Raw genomic sequence first — 26,378 nt, 5'->3', positions numbered from 1 at the left:
TTATCTAGCTTACTTCTTGTCGACAGGTGAAAATTCACTCCATGTAATGACTTCTGAATAAAGTAATTTTCTGTGACAGAGCAGAGTTAAAAGATTCTCTTTTCATACGTATAGGGAAATCGAAAGGTGATGCTTCAAAAAAGCTCGTGACTTTCAGGTGAAATTCAGTTGTTTTTACTTCTGTGGGAAGATCTTGAATAGATAATAAAGATTCACTGATGAGTTCTAAATCACTAGAAATCATCTAGTTCCATTCAAAACCAATCAGATGACTAAACAATACTTCCCAAAGGCTTCCAGAAAAATTACAATATGTGGCACTTGTCTGAGTGGAACGGAAGTTGGGCTTTTGTAAGTTTTCACTGCTACTGCATGCATTTGAAGATGTCAAGCTACCCTTTGAAAAATAAGAGGTTTAAATTATTTTCTTGACGAGCTCAGAGGACCGTTGATGACAATTGTGTATTTATTCGACTTATTGGCTGGAAGACTACTGTCATATTCCTAGGAGGATTAAATATACTCTCCACATGCAAAGATCCAAGTTGAAACTATTGTTCTCGATGTAATTGGAGGATTGGATTATACTTAATTGGATTGTCTTGCTTTCGGACAATGTTCCTCAAGAAAAGTGCAGTTACAATTGCCACTCATTCATAATCTGTAAGACTTTTCGTCAGCCGTTCCTAATGCTTAATGCATTTCAAAAAGGCAACCAATTTCTGCTTGGAGACAGCAGGAGCTTACTCCCAACTACAGAGAATATCTCGAATCAATACTTCGTACAACACGGTGGGTTCTTTCACACTTGACTTTCCAGTTTGTCTTAACATGATTTCATGAGGCATCTTGTTTTAGATAATGCTGATAGTTTCAGAAGGTGGTAAACAAATTACAGAAATTGGTTAGGTACATATTCATTTAGTGTCATTGTTGAAAAGAGTAATTCGGCCATCAAAACCTTGACACATCCTTATTGTTGTGAAGGAGCTGCAAAGCTGGAAATTCTTTTGTTTCCGACTCTTAGACAAGAAATAAAATTCTTCCATGTTTGCTTTCACTTGAGGCAGGGCGGTCATAGCATCTAACTAAACCAAGAAGTTGTGAACGCGCCTATTGAAAAACTTGATTCTAGTGTTCTATGTCTAATGAGATGCCATACTTGAAAAATAATGCTGAATGAGAGCACGATGGCTTCATTTGAAGCTTTTTTTCACTTATTTTTTACCTACTTAACAGTTTTATCATCTATCTATTTGACATGGTTTGTATTTCAATTAATACTCAAATTTGAAAGAAGCAAAGATAACTAAAGAAATAGTTCCTTGAAACAGCATAAACTCCCTATTCTATGAGATCAACTAAATTTGAATAATCTACAAATTTATAATGAACAAATGAAAGAAGAGAAAGAGATGCCGCAGAATGCAAGAAAAATGAGAGGAAAAAGCACTGAGGAATTTTAATGAGTTGCAAATCAGTCAATTTCCGCAATGAGTGAAGAATCGACAGACTTGATAGTGAAGGAGATTGATCATAAGAGGATAAATTTTGAGGAAATTTCTGAATCATCTTCAGACTCATTAGGTACCTTTGATTTATAATGCCTGTGAGGAGATGATTTGAGGTTTTATCCCAGGATTCTTTTCGATTGAATTGCCTTGTACAAAAACTGCCTATGTTCATTATTCCTAATTTTGAGGGAACTGCAAAAAACTGCTCAAGTTTTATAATCACAAGATTAATTAGTATCCAAAAGCTAACCTCTAAACTCTCCCACCACAAAACCTCCCAAATTCTAATTTCCGAGTCTCCAAAAATCGTAGATACCAACAAAGCTTAAAATATGAAAAATAGGACAATAGCAGTTCTCGCTTAGCTGATGTAATTACAAATCACTTTTTTTCTCAGGCATAAATTTTTCAAATTTTAATATTTATTTTATAGAAAGATGACGTGTACTTTAAATTTTATGATGCTCTTATATGTGAGAAATCAAAATTCAGTGGGGTCAACAGATGTATGGAAGAAGAAAAGAAGCAAGAGAGAAGGTAAGAAGAAAATAAAACACAAAGTTTAATGAAACTATAATTCATACTTTTTTATGAATTTCTCACAAAATTCTTCAAAAAGTTTATGTAGAACAATTAATATGTAACGAGGTTTTATAATGGACAATTTGAACACATAAAATAGCACATATGCAGTATAAAAGTTAGGTGTACTAATAAAAATAAATTACTGTGGCACGACCAAGGCTAGTCATGCACCGGACCCAACAGGCATGGGGATTCAAAAAGACTCCATACAAATAAAAAAAACAATGCTCTGGCCTCATGTTTGTACTTTATACACATAATGATATAGATAAGTAATTTCATTGCACAACAATATACAGAATAACAGCTTAATTAAAGATCTGTAGACATTTTTTGCGGGCATACTGAAAGAGATGATAAGCACTCATTCTCTTCCGCTAAGAACAGAGTCAAAGAAACTGGCAAGTCCCGTTTCGTTATTCCAAACATAATCTCACTGCAAGTTCATCATTGGTTGCAGTAAGAGTTTCGTTCTGTTTTTCCTTTGGCTTTTTTTCCCATTTGAATTAATAGCTCAGGTTCAACACCGAAACAGTACCTCCTCTTCAATTTATATTTTAAATTATTTTCTGATTGAAAAATTTAGACCATCATGATTATTAAAAGCTCAAAACTTTTTTTTTACCTTCTTAAAACTACACACAATTGTTTTGGCAGGTCCTACACTAGCTTTCTTCAGTATTTTCTTTGGGTCTGAAAACTGCCATAAAAAAATACCGAATAAGACAGGCAGAGAACCTGCTGAAACAACTGCTTATAGTTTTAAAAGGTACAGCAAATTTCCAAGTGATCTATAATCATGGGAATTAAAGTATTCTTTTTGTGTCTCGTGTCTTTTTGTGTAAAAATTGTAGGGTTTAATTAAATCAGCTCAGATATTGCGCCATTCTTTTGAATCAAAGCAGGGATGTATCAGGAACAAAGTGTCAAAAGAAAGTGTCAAAGTGAAGTTGTCAAAAGAAAGCTGATCATTGTACTCATAAAATGGAGAGAGAAAAAGTGAGGCAGCAACTTCTTGGAAAAAGTTCGTTGACACAGGAGGGATATTGTACCAATAACCACCCGATTTATTGCTATAAAGAGGTCTTCAACTAATTTTCTTCTTGACAAAGGCCTAGTATGTAGCAAAATCTTAAATTTTTTCCCTTCTTTTTTCGAAAAACAAAAATTCATTTCTTAATTGAAAGAAATGGACCCACCATACGAGGTTATTTGACCTGCTTGTTTGAATTTAAGTTTCAAAAGTAAAGGGAAAGTAAAAAAATAAAAATAAAAAATGAGAGAGGGAAGAAAATTAGACCTTGAAATATATTGGAGTTGATGGCCAAATATTTAAAATTTCTCAATGACAGCTATGTCCAAGCTCATTCAGAGAGATTAGAATTTAGAAATTATATTTTAGGGGATTCAGTTTCCTTCAAATGTTTGATGAACTGAAATACTTGCTTACATTTTTGGGTCTTAAAATATGTAGAGAGTGCAAAAGTAACACATGAAAGGGAAAAAACTTTGAATAAATAAATATCCACATTAAATCCATTCCCATTGCATCCTCGGCAATATCTCTCCGCTGCTATGCAAACCCAAGCAAACACAAAAAAGAGAATGAATGACTCATGTGTTCACTCAATTGTTGATGTCTTCTTGACATTGTCCTTAAAATTCATAAAAATTCTAATTAACTTTTAGGAATAGAAAATGCATCCTTCCTAAATAAATTTTTTTCTTTTGACAAAGAATAATTCAAGTCAAGAATGATTTAGAGACATTAACATTTAGAAAATTTGTAAACAAAACAAGGTGGAATTATAACTCTGTTCTCAGCCTCAGTCTGAGGAAAGTCCTAGTATTAAGTAACATTCAGTGCGGTTAAAAAGTCCTGGACAACCCCAATAACTTTTTTGTTGATCGAACTATTGAGCTGAAACTCCGGGGGGCCGTTCCTGAATCAAAGGCACCTAGCTACTTTTTGGACCACACTGCATACTTTAAGATGATCAGAGTGGAGCAGTTTGACTGAGGCAGACATCTTGCTGAAAATTAGCGGTGATAGTGGGGTGACACAATTCAAAAATGCCTACAGAGGTATTGAGTTTAGTTCTGGCACTTGGTTTAAGCTACTATCATGCCAGAGAAAGTAGCCAATGCAGAACTTACTGACTTTGAGGACACAGGTATCTTTATACGACCGAAGAAGAGGAGATATTGTATGCTCCAGCTCCCTGGCAATGATACTGGAAAAAAAAATTGAACGGCGACTGTCCAAAAGTACCCTGAATGATAGCCAGACACTGCTCAATGTAGAATATTATTGTAGAAATGTTTTTGATTGCAAAACTCCGTATCCATCTTTTAGACTGATATAATTAGTCTTCTTTGAATTGTGAGCTTAAATGACCCCCAAGAAAAGATTGCTGAAACTCTACAAAAAGCATGTAAAGGCCCCTAGTTTGCTCATTTACTTACTGAAAATGAACAGGAAAGAACAGACTGTATCAAGATCATCAAACCCATGTTAAGGTCTTCAGAGCTGGTTTTTTTTTGAAGATGGTGCGTTTTCAATCCCCTGAGCAAAAGCTGAAAAGATTATATATATCGAGATCTGTAAGAGACAGTATTGGAAGGAGGTGTGGTTGTTTTTTGCTTATTCCGAGAATTACTGATGCAGACATATCCGGCACTCACATCGCAGCCGCTGACGAGGAGGTTCATCAGAACTGAGCCTCCTCCTCCACCTCCACCACCGCCTCCGCCTTCAATAATGCGTGGGCGTGCCATTGGTGACTGGGTTCTGCTCCGCTTCCAGTTTGTTTTGCCCCAAGGCCCATCGTTCGGAGGTCCTCCAATGCGTTTGCTCCCTGCCACATCTGGTAAACGAACACCTTCAAATTTCATTTTGATATTATCTCCTAAAAACAGACCAACACTTAATGTCATTGACGTCAGGACTCGTTAATTAAAACAAAATTCAAAATACTCCTGATTCTTTTATTTCTATAGAGGGTATGCTCCAATGTTCGAAACACATTTTATAAATGAAAATTTTGCATAAGCTCAAACGTTTAATGATTGAAAAATTATATCTATGATGTAATCATTACAACTCCAAGAGCATTAGAACTGGCATCAGAAAAGGCATCGCAAGGCAGAAAGGCATCGCTCGTCAGTCCCCGGGCCATAAGAATGAATGGGAAATATAAAGCGCCAGTGACGAAGCCGCCGTCGCGCCTCTTCCACCCGCTGTTGAACTCATGAGCCCTGTCCAAAAGGCTCCAGATACATGCCCACGGCTCATACACTGTGCACATAGTTCCGTTTGACAGAACGTGAAATCCAGCTTCTCCAATTCAGCAAACGGAACTGTGAGCCAACTAAGTGCGGCACCCATGAGCCGTGGGCATGTACCTAGAGCCTTGTGGACAGGGCTCATGAGTTCAGTGGCGGGTGGACAAGGCGCGATGGCGGCTTCGTCACTGGCGCTTTACATTTCCCATTCATTCTTATGGCCCGAGTACTAACGAGCGCACCCCATCTTTCCCCCTGCACATAGTTCTGTTTGATAGAAATACGTCCAATTGTAAAATGTAGTCTAATTGCTTTACTACCCATGACAGTCAAAAGTAAACAACTGCAAACTTACCAGATGCCAGTTCTAAGAGAATTGGCAATGAAAGACTTTAGTTGCAAGAAAGATAGGAATCATTAGTTGGGAAATGTAATTGGGCTGTATTACCTTTCTTATTAGCATAACGCTGCCTGAGTAGTTCGCTCAAAGGGCTTCCTCCTCCACTATCAGTGCGAAGAAGCCTTGCTAAACTTGAGTTGGGGTCTGGTGATGAGAGTGATGGTATAGGAGATCCTGGCGGTGACCTGGAGAGATTTGAATTTATTTATGATACTTCAAAAGATAATATTCCCAGTTTTGCACTCAATGTAAATATTTTTGTAGCAATAGTTATATTTTTAACATTGTAACCCTGCACTAACAATAGGGAGTGGACTATACTTTGGAGTGTAACTACCTTGTGGATGGATTGTATCGGATAGGTCGGGCAGAAAGGTATGGCAATAGAAAAAAGTGAGCATTAATTTGTTCTGCGTTGAGGTAACATTTTCTAAGAATTCATAATTTAGATTCATCGAATAAAACGTCTTTGCCCAAGAAGAATATCTCTAGCACCCACGGTTTCATTCTACAGGCAGCACTAAAAGCTTTCTTGCAATGGCTAGAAATGTTGTTGAGATGAAGTTCAACAGCAAGGTGTGAAGTAAATTTGCTTATTATGGTGAAATGATGGTTTCAAAGACAAATAATTTTCACTATGGGCTTTGACTCTTATCATCCTTATTATAAGAAGATTCTGAGAGCGCAGAGGCAGTTCTAATTAGTTTTAATTATATCTCATGCTTGCCGTGTCGTGTTGCAAGCTTGTATTCTAACTTGATGAAGTTTAACATAGCCAAAAAAAACAAAGAAAGCAGTTTCATCACTTTCAGCTGTTGCCATACTTGATGATTGTAATACTTTTCCCCAGATGTGACATATGAGATAGAAACTTTCCTTGACTTTTACAGTTTTTCAACCTATTGAATGATTTCAACTAAAAATTAGTAGATAAGAGAATATGAAGACGGAGGGGGGGGGGATTAATTATAACTTCTATGTGTAAAAATACCTGATTTATCCAAAACAAATAGTAACTTAATTTTGTTACGGATAGGATTGGTGATAATTTTTCTTAGAGAGATTTTAATTAAAAAAATTAATGTTGGTTTTGTCAGACATGAGAGAATGCATGGAGCTTCATACAAAATCACCAAGAAAGTTTGTCCCAGAATTGTTTGATTAATTTTCAATCATATATAATATGTACTTTCAGGAGCCAAATCCTTTGATTTACACTCTAAAAGATTAAAAGGACTATGAAGTTTTTCTTTCTGTTCCTTTATATTTTTCAAGATCAAAAAGCGACTAAAAAATTGATTCCAATTTTCTGAACATGCAGAATCTTCCATGACGTAACAGTCACTAAAAGTCTAGCCACATCTCAAGATTCGAAGGTTGTGGATGAATCATTTTTGATGTTTGCAGAGAGTAAGTAGTTCTGTTGGCAGATTATACTTAATTTCTCATCCATTAATAAAGCCGTTCATTTGCACTTTCTTTTTGTTACTCAAATTTGATAAATATATTGTTCCTGAGATGTTTATAACATTGTTACCAAATACTTTGGATCACAGGTCATCCCTAAAAAATTGTTGTTCTTTTCTTTGTAATGTGAGCGTCATCTTAAAAAGATTAAATTTTTCAGCTCTTGATTCAAACTTACAAACTGAGTAGACTATTAAAGAAGATACAATTCCCACAAAAAAAACATGCTTATCCACTTTGAGTTGAAAGAAATCTGTAAGACCACGAACAGACTCTCTCTCTCGCTTGGACACTTTGACTTCATAATAGAGAAAATAAGAAAGGCTTTGAAACATTGAAATAATGAAAGCATGACTTACCACATATTAGAATTGTGATTATTATTACTAGCGTTATAACTGTTTCTACTAAGACTGCTGCTGCTACTGCTATTTGAAGTATTACTTGTACTGTTTGCACCCCACATTAAGTCAGCAGAAAGTAACAATGGAAGATCATTATTAGGAATGTATGGAGCTCTCATACTAAGCTCGTTCGAATCTAGGTCTAGGCCCAATAACGAATTTATGGTAGAGTCTTCTAGGGGCGGCGAATCAGTGCCAAGAGAGGGTATACTTCCGTCCTCAGGGCTCTGTAACAAAAATCAAGATTTTTATACAATAAAAAATGAGATGTAGAGAGTTATCATCAGAAACAAGCAGGTACTATGGGGCTAAGTGCACAGAAGCTCTTCTGAAGGCTGTCAAATTAGTAACATGCTCACTCACAGTATCACAGATTTTAGAAAGGGGTCTGAATGAAGAAAGACAGCGAAAAGTCTTAACTTTTTTACATGTTCTTTGTTTCATTTTTATGAAACAGATAAAAAATAATTGACACAGCTATGACAGGAGGATAGAGGCTAAAAATTCAGGTAGGGATGTCACTCGAGGTAATAGAATATAGGGAAACTATTGATTTTTGGTGCATCTTTTGAGGGGCTTGGAGGACAAGGCACATGAAAGCAGTTTTTGAAAAAATTTAGAAAGTAATGATTGCAAGTAAAACTAGCCTTAATGCCGATGTTGTGAAAAATTCGCTCCCAAATTCCAAATATTAAGTATCAAAAAGTCAGTTTGAACTTTCTTTCCACCATAAGGATCCATGTGATTTCGAAACTTCAAACTTGTACTTCTCGAGATAGCAAAAACTGCACTTACGCACCTTGTCCTCCGGGCCCCTCCTTCGATAGTTGCTTTCAGCTACACAGGCAAATGCAGTGCTTCGAGACCAACCTCCCTTTACTAAACATTTTGATTATTTTAATTTATTTTTTTTAACCAAATATTTTTTGTTATTAGTGGACTAGCATGCTCACCTGAGTGAGAGAGGGTGACAAAGATCTGGAGGACGAAAGAGCATCCCGGTAGGAGAAGAAAGAGTCCGAAGGAGACATGTCCTTGGTGATGCTATCAGTAGTGGCCTCACTGAGCAGAGGACAATATGAGTCCGAGAGGATGAAGTCATCGAGCATGGAGTCAAGGAAGCGCGGAGTGTCTAATGGTACGCAAACATCTCCAGCTGTTGGTGCTAAATGCGTAAGATCCTCTGGCTCATCTTTCAGCACTGCAACACAATTTCATTTAGGGTTAATTTAGATATAAAATAAAAATGTATGAAGAGAATGAACGAAAAACACTTAAAACTCACCGCATTCGTGAATAATCAAAATTAGCTTTTAGAGAATTCAGTTGAGCATATTCCAAGTCTAAAAAATCCTAAGGTAGGCATGGTCACACGTTATTTATTTTGAGAAACCATAGCTCTGTTTACAGAGCAATTGTAAAACCAATATAACAGGATAAATTAGAAATTGCATGGTGAACCCGAAACAGCACCAACAATTTTTCACTGAAATTGACTTCCCCTGCCTTGAAGACTCACGATCAGATCGAAATTTTTCAAAATTCTTTAATTTTTCTCCCTGAGAGCTACCTATCTGGCTGGACCAGAAGAGAGTCAGACATAGTTTCATGATTTAAGCTATACGATTGGTACCATTTCTGCATTTTTATTTTTTTGGAGGGGGGGGGGGGTGAGTGGAACGGCTAGAAGTTAAAATGAGCTTTTAAAACTAACATTTTATGCTCCTTAGACTGAAATTTAATGAAATATCGAGACGAAATTTTGCATAAAAATATTACCGCAATCCTGCCGCGAGGATTGAAATTTGAAAGGCTTACTGCTTACTTTCAGGTGCCGACAGAGATCACATGAAATACCTTGCTGCGGTGCTGCGAGACCGGGCGATTTGCATCATGCGGTGCTATTGAATTGGCAATGATCCATTACTGACCTCCCGAGTTATATGAGTGCAACAGTGTTGAATCGTAAATTACCCAATAAACGTTAAATTATACAAGCACACTGCTGCAATCTGACAACAACAGCTTGACTCCATCCCATTCATGAACGTAATGTTGCCAAATTACATGATTTTTCCAAGTCCCTAGAGTATTTCGGCTTTTACTTTTAGAGTCACTAGCGTAAGTACCACGCAACGCATTCAACAGAGTTGAGTCCACGGTACGGATCAGTATGAGAGGGATACGAAGGATTACACCGAGTAACCAGTGGCGTGGCGTGCTTTGCGATACATCGAATGATCTACCATTTAAACCAACGAAAAAGGATCGATATACAGGGTGTTTGCGACGAACACCTTAATAATCGATTCTTTATTATAGCAGAAAACGATCTGAAGATGAGGTAAATTTTTATACTTGGTCTCACTTGATGCCAAGCTGCCGAAGTAGGTATACAACCAGTCTTTGGGATGCTGAGGACTGGTTGAGCAGTGATTGTAGCTGACTCGGAGCTTTTCCTCTGAAGGCTCACAGAGCCTTTCCTTGGAAGTTGGAATCTTAAAGTCTCAATTTGGCCGGTATCCATGTCAACATTTTTGCATGCGAGGGGTCGGAAAAGTTCGAATGTATGAACCACTGACACATCACCACAGGCTATTATCATTCCCGCGGATTATTTACTAATTCGTCAGGCAAAATATTCTGAGGGAATAACCCTTGACATTTAGCTGAGAGCAATGCTTTCGTGCTAGCTCACGGAAGGTCTCGATTCACGCTGGGCGCTTAGGCTAAGCTCCTCGGTGCATGGGTGCTAGCTGTTCGGCCCTGCTTAGAGTCCACGGTCCACGCCAAATAAGTTTACGCATGCACTGGTAAAAAGAGACAAAAGATCCGCCTGCCGTGACTTTCCGCACTTACTCTCACTCTTGCAATGAAGGAGACAGATTTTTGTCGCACTTAACAAAAGCGTCAACTTATTAGGAGGTGTGGACTCTGAAAAGAAGAGAAGAAAATAAAGAGATAAAAATGGTTTTTCGCGGTCGTCGAAAATTTCTAAATACTAGATAAACTCTTTAAAAGGCCAAGCTTTGGCCACTCCGTGATTGACACGATAAAATTATTAGGGAGGAAAATGTATTCGTTTAAAAAAGGGGGACCAACGTTAGCGACTGCTCTTGTCAAGCGCCTGTGACGGTGCACCGATATCCCTCTCTAATTTATTCTCGTCTCTTGTTAGCATGATGCGAGCTTCCCGAACGCCCATTTCAATGATTGCAACGCCGAACAGTGGAACAAGCAGTCATACATGAAATTAAGAAATAGACTACAACTCCACTTTTCGATGTTAATTTCGTCACATTATCAATGGAGACCTTGTATGCGTTAGGGATCTGCCTTTTGAGAACTTCTTCATCCGAAAAAGATTCGCGAGAAAGAAGATGGTGCCATTGGTTTTCTCTGAAATCAACTCCCAAGCTCAAAATAATGCTCTCGAAGTTCAGGCCGAAATGGAGAGGATATCCCAGGCTACGTTGAGAGTCTACATCTATATATCTAGTTCAATTTTTCATATTGGATAAGGTGAAAATACATTAGCAGGGTTGCCTAAGTTCCAACTTTGGAGTCCCCAAGCAAAGTGGCAACCCTGCTAATGCATTTTCTCCCTATCTGTATGGAAAGTTGATCTAGATATAAAGGTAGACTCTTAACGTTGCCCGGGATATTCCCTTCATTATGCATGGCCTGAACTTCGATGGCTTTTTTGGAGCTTGGGAGTTAATTTCAGAGAAAACCAATGCCACCATCTAGTTTCTCGCGAAATTTAACACGAGAAAAAGTACTCAAATCGCTAATCCCCAACAAATGCAAGAACTCCATTTTGAGGGGTTTCAGGGTGCAATTTGTTTCATCATGGATCTCTAACTCTCCAATTCATTCGTAGTTTTCTACCCCATTTTACAAACGACAACTACAGTTAAACGTTCTGGCTCAATCTTCGTCAACGCAATGAAAAAAAGAACCGTGCTCAAAGTGAATTTCAGGTCTTACCTACTCTTTAAGTTGTAGTACCACGTTAATTTCGTGGTAGCATTCTAACTATCAGACTTAAAAAGGAGGTAAGACCCGAAATCTACTGCGAGCAATGTGAGGACGACGACTCTTGACTTTTTTCAGTGAGGTCCACTTTACCGTTCATTGTTTCGTCTAATAGAGGAAGACTAGGAAGCCCTTGTACATGCTGTTACCGAGGATTACTTACGGGACCCTTGAGCGATTTTGGCGCTTTCGCGGAAGGGACATGAAACCTGACCAAACAGTTATATTAGACAACGCTGCATAGATTCGTCTCGCCAGGGTTCCGAGCTGAAGCACTGCCCATTAATGACGCAAACTGCGCACAAAGCCGATCCGATGCCTAGACGTCGACTTCGGCTCCGACCGCTTGCTTGACGAGGCCCTATTTTGACTCCCAAATTATAACTTGGAATGCAACTATAAGCTGACTATCAAAAATATTCCAGGGGGAAAAAGCAATCAGGTTCCAAATTTAAATTTAAAAATAAATTATGTCGAAAAATGAATTTTTGGATTCAAAATATAGGATGTTAAAAATTTTATGTTTAATGGCACTGTGCAAATTTCAAGATAATTGCTAGTTTAGGAACTAAAGATCGCGTAAAATACCTTCCTCTGATGAACACTTTTGCAGAGAATCTTTCATTCAGTGAGCAATGAACCATTTTGTCGAAAATTAGGAAAATAATCAGAATTTCAATCTGAGTACAAAGGTTTGACTGTTTGCTTACGCATTTGAGAATATACCTAATTTGATTATTTGCCAACGATACGTCGACACTGAAATTCCCAAACCACGTATCTCGTTTGCGCACAGGAAAAAAATAAAGTTGATTTAACATTTTGGATGTTTAAAAAAATGTGCGAGAACTTAAAAAATGCTGGTACAGCAGTTACTTTAGCAATGCCAAGATGTAAATCTAACTGCAGTGGCGGATAATTCAGCATTTTTAAAGTTCTCGCACAATTTTTTTACATCCAGAATGTTAAATCAACTTCACTTTTTTTCCGCTGCGGAGTTTCGAAATCTTTGCTCCTTCTTTATTTTTTGAAAGAGGAAAAATCAACATCATTCTTTGAAGCTTTTTCAGAATTTACTTCGCACAGAGGAGAAAAGTTACGGAGGTTTCTTAGAATTGACGTTGAGTAGTTCTCGAGGTAAAGTGTAAAGTGTGACAAGAAGTCAGCAACGTCGCGAACTGGGATACGTGGTTTCGGAGTTTCACCGTCGACATGGATGGTACGGAGAACGCAATGCCGAAAAACTGAAGATGCATGCTGCAAACGGTTTGGTATCACTCGGTATCATGCTTTTTTGTGTTAGATCAACCCGAGGGACTTGGTTGCTCAACACAATTTTGTGTTAAATCGACCCGAGGGACTTGGTTGCTCAACACAATTTTGTGTTAAATCGACCCGAGGGACTTGGTTGCTCAACACAATTTTGTGTTAAATCGACCCGAGGGACTTGGTTGCTCAACACAATTTTGTGTTAAATCGACCCAAACCGTAGGTCACTCTGAGGGATCGGGGCAAGCGGAAAGCCTCCTGTGGAACTGATGTACTATTGTTTTCCTCCCAATACTGGGAGCCAGGGCCGGATTAAGGGGGTGGCCACATGGGCCGCGGCCCATGGCGGCAAATCTAGGGGGCGGCAAATTTTGCAATTTTTTTAAATGCAGGTCTACGAAAAAATCGGATTCAGAAAAAAATTACAAATAAGAAAAGGTGATAAAATCTCTCATTTCCTGAGAGTATAGTAATTTTCAATTTTGTCGTCTTTCAGTGATACAAGAAACAGCACCTTTAATTAGTCGAGTTAAGAGAGAAACCACACACACAATTTGGCCTGGAGCGGCGCGACTTAGGGAGGAATGATGATGAGGACTCGAGATGAAAAGGAGAATCCCTCGGCGCGGCGATCGGCAGGTAACGCATATTAGCGCCTACAAGACTGCACGAATACTTCACGCATTGCATCAAACACAGTGTGGTCATTGCGGACAGCGTGAAACGGATAGCGCCTACAAGAATGCATGAATACCTCACGCATTGCGCCAAACACAGTGCGGTCAGCGTGAAACGCATAGCGCCTACAAGACTGCGTGAATACTTCACGCATTGCACCAAACACGGTGCGGTCGGTGCGGAAGTTAAAATCATTAAACCAAATGTGTTTGTTCTTTCATAATTTTTTCGTTCATTCTTATGAATGGAAGGCCTTGTCCATTGGAGATAGGTTTACGAAACTTGACTTTCGCGTGAATTTCCGTGACCTTGTGCTAGTAGTGTTGACAGCTCTCTCTTACACATTGAGTCAATGGACGAAGTCCGTTATCGTAGTTTCAGGTATTTTACTTACAATGAATCTTAACAAAGATGTCATTCTACTCAGTATTAGTGCTGCTACACGTTATGGATTAGTTTCTCGCGTTAACTTGTATGCAACGATTGCAACGATAATTACTGCTTTTCAAAGACACAAACCGCATAGCAGCGCCATGTAGTGGTGATCTCGTCCCTGGATCACATGGAATCACCTTAACCTCGACCTTAATTACGACAAAATGTTGGTTAGTTGGACGTATTTCTATCAAACAGATGTGCAGGTGAGGAATATGGGATGTGCTCGTCAGTTCTCCGGCCGTAAGAGTGAACGAGAATAATAAAGCGCCAGTGACGTCAACGGAAATGGATGCGGCTCCTCGTAGTGCGCTTTGCCACAGAAGCCCCGTCCACAATGCTCTCGTGTCATGCCCGCGGCTCAATGTCCTGCATTCAGTTGGCACATAGTTCTCTTTGCTGAATTAAATTCCTCTTTCCCAATTCTTCAAAAGGAATCGCGCCCACTGATCACATTGTTTCTTATGCAGCTTCGACGAGCACACCCCATCTGCCGTGAAAGCGAAGAGAGCCGTGAGTGCAAAATTTTTGAAATCGAGTTTACTTCAAAATTCGTCTAAACTCTTTTAGATGAAATTACTGAGACAGCTAAAACAGCAAAATTCATCCTAATTTAATGAAAACGAGACGTATGTAAAAGCCGTAAGCGCACGCAAAAAAAATGACACAGTTCTTTTTCAAGACAGCCATAGATGCATGAGAGCTAATGAAAACAGTGCTTTCCAGTAAGGTGCCGCCCTCTTCTGCCAATTTCTAACCTGAAAATGTGTTTGTTGTGCGTCCAAAACGCAACCACGAAAGCTTGCAGAAGATAGCACTTACGGCTGTCTTGCCTAACAATAACCTCGCATGAAAATGAAAAATACCCTTTTTTATGTAATGGAAATAAAATCAGTCGATTTTTAATCATCCATACGATTTCTAGGAGTCTTCCGGACGATTAGTGGCAATTTGACAAAGAACGGAGGCTTCTTTCAATAAAATGATCTTGCCAGAAGCTTCTGAGCCCGTTTTCTCAGAACTTCATTTTTGCACTTTCGGCTCTCTTCGCTATCACGGCAGCCATATGGATTGCATTTTGCAAAAAGGAACCACTAGCATTGCAATGATGCTAAGATTGTGCAACTTGATCTTTTGCAATAAAATTGCGGAAATCGTGAAAAACTATGAAATTTAGATGGTAATTTTTGTCTTAAATTTACAGTTTTTAGCAAGTAAAATAGGAACTATGAACGGGTAATCGGGTTTTTCCTCCGAGACAAAAGAAGTTGCACAATGTTAGCAACATTGCAATGCTAGTGGTTCCTTTTTGCAATATGCAATCCATATTTCTCACTTGCACATAATTCTGTTTGATAGAAATCCGTCCAGCAGGCTGATTATTGAAATTGACAGACAAAGCAATAGACAAAGAAGACAAAAAACATACGAAGATATCCTATTGATGGAAGCGGGTGGTTGCAATGGACAAAGGACGTACGCAATAGACTAACTAACGGCAACCCACTAGAGACCGGATAGTTAGTCTATCATTTACCGCCTCAGTCTTTAAGAACCACTCATTTCAACCAACTGCGGGCTGATTATATAAATAGATAGACAAAGCAATAGACAAAGAAGACAAAAAGGATATGGAGGGATCCTACTGGTGGAGGCAGGTGGTTGCAATGGACAAAGGACGCACGTAATAGACTAACTAACGGCAACCCACGAGACACCCGATAGTTAGTCCATCATTCACCCCGTTAGTCTATAAGAACCACCCATTTTAACCAATAGGGCGGCTCTATACTCCTTACGCCTTCTTTGTCTATAGCTTTGTCTATAAATTTCAATAATCAGCCCGCAGTTTCCCTTGGTGGGTAGAAGAGAAGGGAAGGAGACTCACTGGCAAGGCCGTCGTCGTCGGAGAAGGTGAGGAAGCCCTTGTTCATCTCTTCGGTTCTCGGGGCGAAGATCTTGGCGGTGGTGGCCTGGGGCCGGAGGCAGAGGGCCGGGTCGCCCTGGGTCTGCGGCTCCGGGGTCGTCGTCGGGTAGGGCGCGAACACCTTGCTCGTCACCGTCTGTGGGCGGGCGGGGGCGGGCGCGGGCGCGGGCCCCGGGAGCGGCAGCTCGCCCAGCACCTTCTCCTCATCCAAGAACTTGGCCTCGGGCAGCTCGAAGAGGTACTCGCTTTCGGAGAAGAGCGACTCCAGGAGCTCCGGCTTCGGCTTCTCCGCGCTCCCTGCGCTGGCTAGGCCGGCCACGTCCACCACGTTGACGACGTTGGCGACGTTGACGCTGCCCACCGGGCGGAAGAGCTTGCTCGTCACCACCCGCGGCTTCGCGTCTTGGGCTCCCGCCGCCGCGCAGCCGCTTCTTTCAGCGCCTCCGGGCTCCTTTCTACTCGCGCCGGGATCGGCTCGTTCTCTTTTCCATTGCTCAGCAGCTGGCACGCCGAGTAGATTTCGTTCTTCTTCTCCACACCACTGAAACACATCCAAAAAGCGTCTCGTTAGAAATGAAAATCCCCCGTATTCGTGAATTTCAAGGCTGCCGCAAAAAGAAGATGAAATCACCGGACATTTCCCCGTCACATTTAGGGAAAGTTCCCTGACGATTAAAGACAAGCCGGACGGTTAAAAAGACATAATGCTAAATCTGTTGATTGGAACATCAAACCTATCCTCGAAGCAAATGAAGGCGACTTCACAAATTTCCCCAGGCATTTTTGTCATTTTCTCTGACAAACCCAGGCCATTCCTGACTTTTCAAAATTTCCTGGTATTCCCTGAATGTAGCAATCCTATAAAAAATTATCTCCCATGTAGATATTAATTCTAGGAACCGATCAAATAGTGCGCAACTCTAGCCTCTTGGAGGGGGGGGGGGGGCATCAAGCCGGTTTAACGTAAACCTTTTGCGTTGAAAAAAAAAGGGTATATATCGATTAAATGATTTTTTCCAGCTATTTTTCAGGCTTTCTAGATATCAGGTTTTTTTTTCAATGGACAAAGAATCACCAAGCTGTTTAGATGGCTGTTCCAGTTGATTCACAAGGAATTTCTTTCCGAGCAATATTGAGCAAAGCGTTTTTCTCGTTGCAAATGTTACTATGATCATGCACTCGTCTTCAATACTGTCTATACGAGAGCGCGATTCCCTCGCCTTTTAATGATGACTTGATAACAGAATTACAACGTAATCGCGGAAATTTCACGGGCATTAGCATCACTAGTGAGACTCCTGAAATCTTTCTCTGGATACACCATGCAAGCCTGCGGCTTTCCGATCGAATCTCGACTTCCAGCAGCGAAACGGCGCGAACTTTCGACGCAATATCGTGTGAGGAATTTTTCAGCACGCAAGTCTGGACGGATGGAAATTTTACGTCTCCGATAAGGAGTGAGTCGAGGAGCTCAAGTTGAGTGGCTATGAAGATTTGGGAACTCGGTGGAATCCCGGCTCTGGGCGGACCGGGGGGGGGGGGGGGGGGGGGGGGGCGCCGCGTCGCATCGGAGCTTACGGTTTCATACGACACGTATCGAAAACTACCCACCATCTACGACCTTCGCTCACTTCCGGAACGAGAGTGAGAAAAAGAAGAAGAAATCCGTGTTAATCATGTCAACACAGGAACAAAATGAGTAATTTAATGGGAGTTAACGGTGTAGAGAGACGGAGTTACCGGACGTACAACCAACCGCCTTGCGCGATTTGCAACGTTTCTGGCGCCGGCTGCCATGCCGGCTGCATCAGACCCTGTGCAGTAGCCCGCCCCCCCCCCCCCCCGCTGAGGAAAAACGCCGTATGAGCCGTCAGGCGGTGCCAAATTTCCTTCCGAAAATCACGATTTTTCAAGGAAATTTGTGAGTATTATAAAGTATTTGCGAGTATTATTAGTGTTGTTATTTTAAATTATTTACTGATTGAAGTTATTAGCCTTTTTAATTGTTGATCCATTGATTTTAATTTCACTTTTCGAGAGGATACTTGGCAACACTGGAATGCTCATATGGTGTTTTTACTTCGCACGGCAGAGTGGTCCAGGGTTGCCGTTAAACCACCACCTTCAAATTACCTGACTTTTTCTCAACTTTTTTCTTCTTTTCCCTGTCTCCAAGATTTTCTAGTTCCCTGACTTTCCAAGACTTTACCCTGAATTTTCTTGACTCTAAAATTATCTAATTCCCGCTTTTCCTAATTTTCGAGCAAAATTTCCTCCTATCTTTTAATTTTTTAAAAAAATTGTTCGGATAACTTGGACTTTTTATAAACCTGGGACGAAATTTCTTTGTTTAGAGGTCAAATTATGGAAAAGGGCAATCAGAGTCTGATTGAAAAAAAGATGAGCCTTAATACTAGCAAGAGGGTAGAGGAGAGAGAGACTAGCAAGGGTAGAAGTTTGAACGATCAGTGATGAGAAAATTTGTCAGGAATTCCCGGACTTCTCCCACGAATTCCCTGCTTTCCCTGATTTTCCCGGTTTTCAAGACCGCCGGCAACCCTGAAAATTCTTCGGGGTGGCTTCGCAATTCTCCACGCGGTTTTTAACGACATTCTTCGCGCTCGCCGCGCCGCGCCGCCACCATCGCGGTCTCGTGCTCGCCGACGCACAGTGGATCGAGCCAATTAACGAGGTCGGACATACAATTTTTGACTAAAACTGCAAATTTTGATGTTTATTTCGTCATATCTTATATTTCAAGGGGTGCTATTACAAGGCAATTTTACGAGGAAACGAACGAAACAACTTTTAGAGCTACAAGTTGTGAGCGTTTAAAGTTTCCAAATTTTGTCCGACCTCTCCTATTGAATCCATCCACTGTGCGGCGCTTGGGATGACGTGAGCCGCCCGCGCAGATGCCGTATAATCCCCGTAAACAATTCCGCCGTGCTAAGGAAGAACGCGCCGTATGAGCCTTCAGACGTTGCCAAGTTTCCTTCCACAAAAAGTATATTTTTTTCCCAAAATCTTCAGAGAATTTTGCACGCAATTTACTCTAAAATATCTGAAAATTTCAAGGAAAAATATGCATGAGTGTCGTAATTTTTCTAGGTTAAACGATGTCAACTGAGGTAACCGAACTGATATTAATCAACGGAAAGTGAATAGTTTACGTTATTTCGACCAGGTATAACAAGTAGCAATAACATTATAACAGATATGGATAAAAGGTAACATATTCGATACAATTTTATTTTTCTGCTGTGATGATATGCTACTTACTAATATGTAAAATTAATACTGAAATTTAGACAAATATTTGGACGTATTTCTGTCAAACGGAACTAAGCGTCATCGAAGGAGGAAGGTAGAGGGGGGCTTGGATTGGCGGCGGCATTGGGTGTCGGGCTCATTCCGTCCTATACTCGCAATGCTTTTCCATGGCGCTTAGTTCCGTTTGACAGAACGCGCTATCTGGCATTCTAAATTCCTCAAAAGGAACTCAATTTGGTGCTTAGTTCCGTTTGGCAGAAATACGTCCATTTCTAAATAATAACCGCTCAGAAATAAAACATTCGTAATAATAAACTCCCGCTTCACGAGTAACCAGCATTTATCAATTCAGAACACGAAGGTTAACAACTGTTCGAGGTTCCCGGTTTCTGACCTTGAAAGTTTCACTTTTAAGTGAAACATTCACACCTCCTTCCTTCAATAGTTGCACAAAATGCCCTCAATAGTTGCGCCGCCGTTGAGAGAAGGCCTAAGTGAAACATAAGAATATCTCCTCGACCCTTTCGCCACCCGGCCAGAACTCGGTTTTTGCGGCGCGAACTTTAATGAATTACAACAACTTTCCAGTCTTGCCCCCCCCCCCCCCAAAAAAAAAAATAAGACCAAACATAAAGGGAAAGGGGAGCCGGGGGGTCAGAAATACCGAAAACATGCGTTACATAATTCATGAAAGCACCGGAAGTGCTACCACGGAAGAAGGCTGCGAAAAGAACTTGTCCGCGATTAAATTCCATTTTAAAATTGTACGGACTCTCGAGAATATGGAGATGTTCCTTTTCGGATGGAATTGCAAATAGAATTCCCGAAGGAGTTCCGGGCGAGGGTGGTGTTTTGAAGGCGGCAGCGGCGAATATAAGCTCCTCTCGGTCTGAGCGGTGGAGAAAGAGTCCCGGGAAGATGGGGAATGGGGGAGGGATGAACCTAGGAGCGTGCCAAGAAATAAAACACGCGCAAACAATCGTGTTTTCGGGCGGCGGCGTTCGCTCCGAGTTCCTGGCGTGCTTAGAGGGGCTCGCTAAAATTGCAATTTATCGCGGCTCCAAAACGCCGGTTTTCGCTCCTCTGCCGGAGTGTGAGCGGGAGATAGCGCTACGAATTGGACGTATTCATCCTAAAAGGAACTATGTTGCACACAAACCCTATGCACTTAGTTCCTTTTAGCCTAAATATGTCCAATTGCGCCATGCTTGCGAGATGATGCCGCTCGGGAGTTGAAAATTTCGTCATTTCATAACAACACCCCTTCCATAAATTACGTAACGCTTTTCCGGTATTTTTGAACCCCCCCCCCCCCCTTGGTAACGCTTTTGTGACGTAGGTCCCTGACGTTTAACACGTAAAAACAAAATGGCTTAACGCTTTCCTCTGCTAGAGTCCCTTTATACTGAGAGTCGAGACAACACCCCTCATGGAGTCACAAACGGGAATAAAGATTACAGAAACTGAACGATTTTCGTGATCTCTGATCGGCCCATTCTCAAATTCCTTTCTCCATTCCTTCTCTCATTCCGTTCGTTCCTTGCCGAACCCGTAATTCCCTGGTCCATTCCAGATTATAATCTTTGCAATCGATGAAAATGTAATCTTTATTCCCGTTTGTGACACTGTGAAGGCCTAAAATACAGGAACCAATCAGAAATGGATTCACATTATCTTGACTCTCAGTATAAAGGGACTCTATCCTCTACCCCCTCCAGCGTTACGTAATTTAGGACCGGCCCCAAGAGGAAAATTCTCAATTCATAAGAATCTTCAAAAGATACAAAAAAAATTATTTTCAATTAAACTGACTCGACGCAGTTGATGTACCAAAAACTTGGTCGATCAACATAAGTGCTTTTAGTTGATCTGACCAAAAAAAGTAACTCATATAAACCCCAGCAACCATAAACAAAGGTTGAACTGTGCAAGAATGAAAACCAGCGAGCTTTGAACATTTCATGACTTTGGCGCAACGAAGCACAGTACAGCGAGGCAATGATAGAGGTCAGACAAAATGTGGAAACTTTAAAGCTTGGAACTCCTTTACAAAAAAACTTTGAGGTATTAAAAGTGGCTCCATTGGTTTTGTCGTAAAATTTCCGTTGCTAAGCACCCCTTTAAATTCGGAAATTGACGGAATAAAAATCAAAATTTGCAGTTTTATTTTTAAAAAATAATGACCGACCTCTCCCATTAACTTCGTCCACTTTGGGAAGTCTATAGCGACCACTTCACTTCGGAAAAGTTTTGGGGATATGAATTCTTATGATAAGGATCTACTTTAGGTGAGGCTGAGGGACCAATGGACAGGAAAATCTTTTGAAGGGAAGGAGGAGGGGGGATTAGGGACTGCAGTAAGAGAAATCCTACACGATTGCTGCCGGGCAATATTGGCGAGAGAAAAAATTCCTAGATTGAAAAACTTTTCATCAAAATTTACAAGGGAAAAATACAAGGCTTAATTAAAAATAAAATATTGATTAAAATTAAATTATAACCGGCTGTGTCGAACGTAGTATCGGTGGAGTAGCAAGAGATATGGCCCTAGCGGGCGTTTGCGCGGCAAAATAGCGCCACAAATCGGCGATCTAGGAGTGATCATTCCCTAAAACCGGTTCCGTCCTCTGATGTGGACGAAAAACCGACTTAGGAAATCGCACGACTTGATTAATACCTCGCGAGTTAGAAAAAAAGGAGCTGAGATTTCCAGACTAGACGTGTCTACAAAATGCAACAGCTTGGATAGGCGCTTTTCGTCGGAGTTTCCACGCAGAACAAGCTCTTTGCTGACCTCGTTAAATGAAAAACGCAACGTGGTTTCCAACTCGGAGATTAATCAATGCGGCTCAAAGAAATCGGTAGAGGAGCCGATCTTCAAAATTGCAGTTTGATATAATAAACATCTGTACGGTTGTTCGTCTTTTAGCTGCGGAATGCAAAAGTGATGTAATTCGCCTAGAAAATTGAATGATAAGCGCAAAGCTACATGGCTGACTGCTTGCTGTGCGAGTTTCCTTTAGCATGATGATATGCATTTCGCATGCAGAAGCAAAATTTTGAACAAACATAGTTTGCAAATCACTGTTGACAGCAGTTTTCAGAATATTGCAGTTTCACAAATACGTACGATTGTGAGACGACCAGCTTCATATTATTAAAAGAGAAAAAAAGAAAAAAGAAGAGAAAAATCATACCAGGGCGGTGCCTGATAATCCGTGAATTCTTTCCTTCACCAATGTAACTGCCGCCTTGAATGACACATTTAGAAACTGTGCATTTGCGAACACATCAAGGTTCCTGGATTATGTGAGTTGAAATGAAGTGAGCATATTTTATATTACACGGGTTCGCATTGAGGAAATTGCTGATTTTCCGCCTTTTTTGGCGGCGATTGTACACGTTATTACAATGTGAAAAACGAGGACGAAAAATTGGAACGACTATCATGATGATCGGGATAGTGAAAAGTCGAGCTCTGTTCCCAACCTGTAGTTAGGTCTACAAATTTAATCATGACTGAATAAACTATCATCTGTAAGATTTTCAACAGGCTTGTTTTAGAGCATAGAGAAAAAAAGGAGGTGTTTGCATTTCGGGCATCTTGGATTTTTTTGATGACGTAGGTCGGTACAGTGACTTTTATCATCCATTTTCTCGGAAATGGTGAAATTTATGGAAAAAAGTCATTCCATTAAAAGTGCTTGAAATTATATCATGAGTTGATTTGAGCAAAAAAATGGGACATTATGGTTCGTTTTTCATACTTCGAATTCCGGATTTAGCTGGCCAGGTTGTACCGACCTGCGTCACAGGGTAAACAAACCTCAAGATGCAAACACCTCCTTTTTTTTCTCTATGGTTTTAGAGTGCACGTTTTTGAAAAAGCACCCCGAGATCCATCGATGAACTGACGATATTCATTTTTTATTTGTATTTTTCATTTTGAACCCGTTGATCGTGCGACTCTCAACGACATGCGTGTATTCCTTGCTTAAACTGCACAGTGGTGTCTTACAGGACTAACAATAAGGTGTCCAAAAAAGCTCACATGAAACGAGTGGAATCTTCTGCGGTTCCATGCAAAACCGTTGGAAAGAGGCAGTTTTTTGACGTTTACAAATAGAAAAAAAATAAAGAGGTAAGTAAAAAAATCTTCACGAACCACCACCAACCAGAGCCGTGTAAATTGCCTAAGTCAATACGGAAAAACTAGTTTTTTCACGCTCACTATCGTCAGTTCGGAAACGAATTCCAGATTCCGGCTCAGCCGCTAACAAGTCTGACACGAGTTGCTTTAAATTCTGAGGTTGCCAAATCGCACCAAATTCAAACATTGGCGATATCCACGAATCGGGGACGTGTCATGGGCCTATGCGGCAATAGCGCTGCAACTCTTTACTTGGTGCATTTAAATTTGTAATAAAAATTCAGCGCTTGTTGCTGGCACTATGAATTAAAAATGAATGATAAAGCGAGAAAGGGGAAAAATTCCAACGGCCGCTCACATCATTGGTGAAAGGTATACTCAACGCATTGGTTATAGAGATAGACTCTGAATGCGGCCTTTTACATTCCGCAACGTCAATGTATAGCTGCCTTCGAGGCGATTCAATTAAATATTTCGCGTAAATATATAATTTATACGAGGGGGCGGATGACATTAAAACCTCCTTTAGGTGGCCCGTTAGACTCTAGAGAGACTGTGGCTGCCAACAGTAGCCCATTGAGAGGGATTGAAGAACCACGGCGAGTTCAGAATCTAGAAGAGACTGATTTAGTGACTACGTCATTTGATATAATATCGAACTCTTGGGTCAAACCAAAGCAAACTGACGTAACCTCCTGTACGAATTCTTCATGAGTTGTGTTAATTCATTAAATTCATTGACCGGTAATACATCTATTGGAGACTCGCTAAACACGAGAAATTTTGATTGTAAGAAAGAATTGGACGCATTTTACCACCATAGCGCAAAGTGCGCGAATCAAGAACAAGGTTCTGTGTTTGTACATATTTGAACCAAGGATTCGATATTATATCCACTGACGTGGCCACTAAATCAGTCTATCAAGTTCGTGAATGAATTTGGGTAAGTGGTGTCATTGGCTATCGAACGAGTCGATTGCTGCTGGTGTGGTGATGTACGGTTCTTTAAAATAAACACTAAACAAAATAAGAATTTCAGCATTATGGTATACGTTTTCTAATCAAGATACCGGGTGAAACAAGATTTTTCGACGGAAATTAATGAATTTAACTCCGATAACTTAGACATTTAACGTTTTTCGTTCCGTAAATTCAAAATTCCCACTCATGAAAAAATAAAGAGAGGCTGCACGCCCGTAGTCATGTTAAATTATGTTATAAATCCTCCTCCTTGTTTCAAGTCCCGCGAGGACTAATCCTTCGCGTAATCGCGTTTGCGAATAAACGGCACAGATCCGTTCGTTTCCGTTGTCTACGTCGTAAGGGAGTGGGCCGTGGAGCGCCACTTTTTTCACCAACTCCGTTCCGATTCTGATTGAGAAGCGGGGGGAGGGTGAAGAAACATGCGGGGGTGGTAGGAAAGGGGGCATCGATTACCCCAATTTTCAGCTCTACGCGCGGTCGCCTTACCCCCACAATTTTCCCGCGCTCACGCACAGAGCGACGCACCTCTACGAAAATCCATGCGCGCCGAACCCTGGAAAAGTCTCCTTTTTACAGATTACGTCAAAGAGACATTTAAATCGAGAACTAACGCAACCTCGGTTTTTTACCCCCGTGAATTAAGAATTTTAGTTGAGAATGTTTCGTTAGAAGTTTTGGTTAACCCTTTTGGTTAAGAATGGACTAGAATCAAACGTGAAAAAAAGGAAATCTCCAACTTGAAACATTTAGAATAGTCTGAAAATTACGAATATATCTTCCTCGAAAGCGAATCGATCGACCGATAATACCAGGTGCAGACACATTTTCTAAAGTGATTACATTCGTAAAAGCGACGATTTCAATTAGAGTTCTTGATAATACAATGGATCGGTTCCACAAGAATCTGCACTGCACTTCAGGGTTGTTAACTTCGCACTTGTGAATTATATCAGCCATTTGAAATACATATCCTCACTCCAAAATTTGGAACAGAAAACGCAAAACTAGAGAGAACTAATTCCTTCGCCGTTCATCGGCATTTACGATTGACGATGATCGAGCTAATTAATCCAAATTGCGTACTCTGCTCTTATCATTATGCTGATATTAAATGAGAGCGGTAATATTTAAGTCGGGCATCAACTCTCAAGCTATTCATCGTACTACGAGGTTTTTTTTTTTTTTTTCTTCTTTTTTTTTTTTTTGTTAATGAAAACGTGTGTGGAGACCCTCTAAGAAGGTTTTTCCTGCTGAATGGCAAATCACTACGAGAATAACCATATTTCAAAAACGGTTTATTATAGGTTAAAAAAGGTTCTGTAGAGTTATGCGATAGTCCTGACTCAACAATGTATTAACAGTGAAAGATGAAAATACCCGGCGAATGACTAATAATTGAGTAGTTGTTTTGGTGCATTGTTCATCGAAAAATTTTCTAAAAACTTATTCACCAATACAAGTTTTACTATAAATACTTAGTCAATAAGAGTTAAACACTGTCAGTCAAACGAACAAAAAAAAATTGTCAGTCGCAAATAAGCAATAATATTGGCAGAATGGAGCTTACAAGTCGCTGCATGACTTTTCGAATGATCTTGGGCAAGAAATTTTGTTTCGTCAGTGTGATAAGATTATTTCTTAACCAACGACTCATTCCTTCAGGGGTTCTTCATTATCAGCTCATGTAATTTTTTCCCCCTTTAATTTGTCGTGCGTGCTTTTTTCCTTGAAAAATGTGGGTCATTATCATTCGTTTGCCCTCGCGTAACGTGTCTTCAACTATATGCGTTAGTGCTCTGGGGTTATTACCTGTGCGTTCAATCACTGGGATTCAGTAGCGTGGCGTGCTTTGCGATTTATCGATTGATCTTCCATTCAAACCCATGGAAAAGGATCGATAAACACGGTGTTCGCAACGATCACCTTAATAATCGATTGTTCGTCATAGCTTCAAATGGGGAAATATCGA

General features: G+C 40.4%; 1 protein-coding gene across 1 annotated transcript in view; it reads right to left on the bottom strand.

Annotated features, from left to right (window-relative positions):
- sima (HIF-1 transcription factor component sima) overlaps window positions 1-26,378 on the bottom strand; it is a 163,990-nt gene that overhangs the window by 5,492 nt on the left and 132,120 nt on the right. The window contains 6 exon segments of the mRNA XM_019061382.2: window positions 4,785-5,008; window positions 5,833-5,969; window positions 7,611-7,882; window positions 8,609-8,856; window positions 15,964-16,501; window positions 16,504-16,543. Coding sequence (XP_018916927.2) covers window positions 4,785-5,008; window positions 5,833-5,969; window positions 7,611-7,882; window positions 8,609-8,856; window positions 15,964-16,501; window positions 16,504-16,543 — 1,459 coding nt within the window.

Source organism: Bemisia tabaci, chromosome 1, assembly GCF_918797505.1.
Source record: "Bemisia tabaci chromosome 1, PGI_BMITA_v3".
Classification (NCBI taxonomy): Eukaryota; Metazoa; Arthropoda; class Insecta; order Hemiptera; family Aleyrodidae; genus Bemisia; species Bemisia tabaci.
Note: the sequence above shows the minus strand (reverse complement) of the source record. Positions and strands in the feature narration are given on the sequence as shown.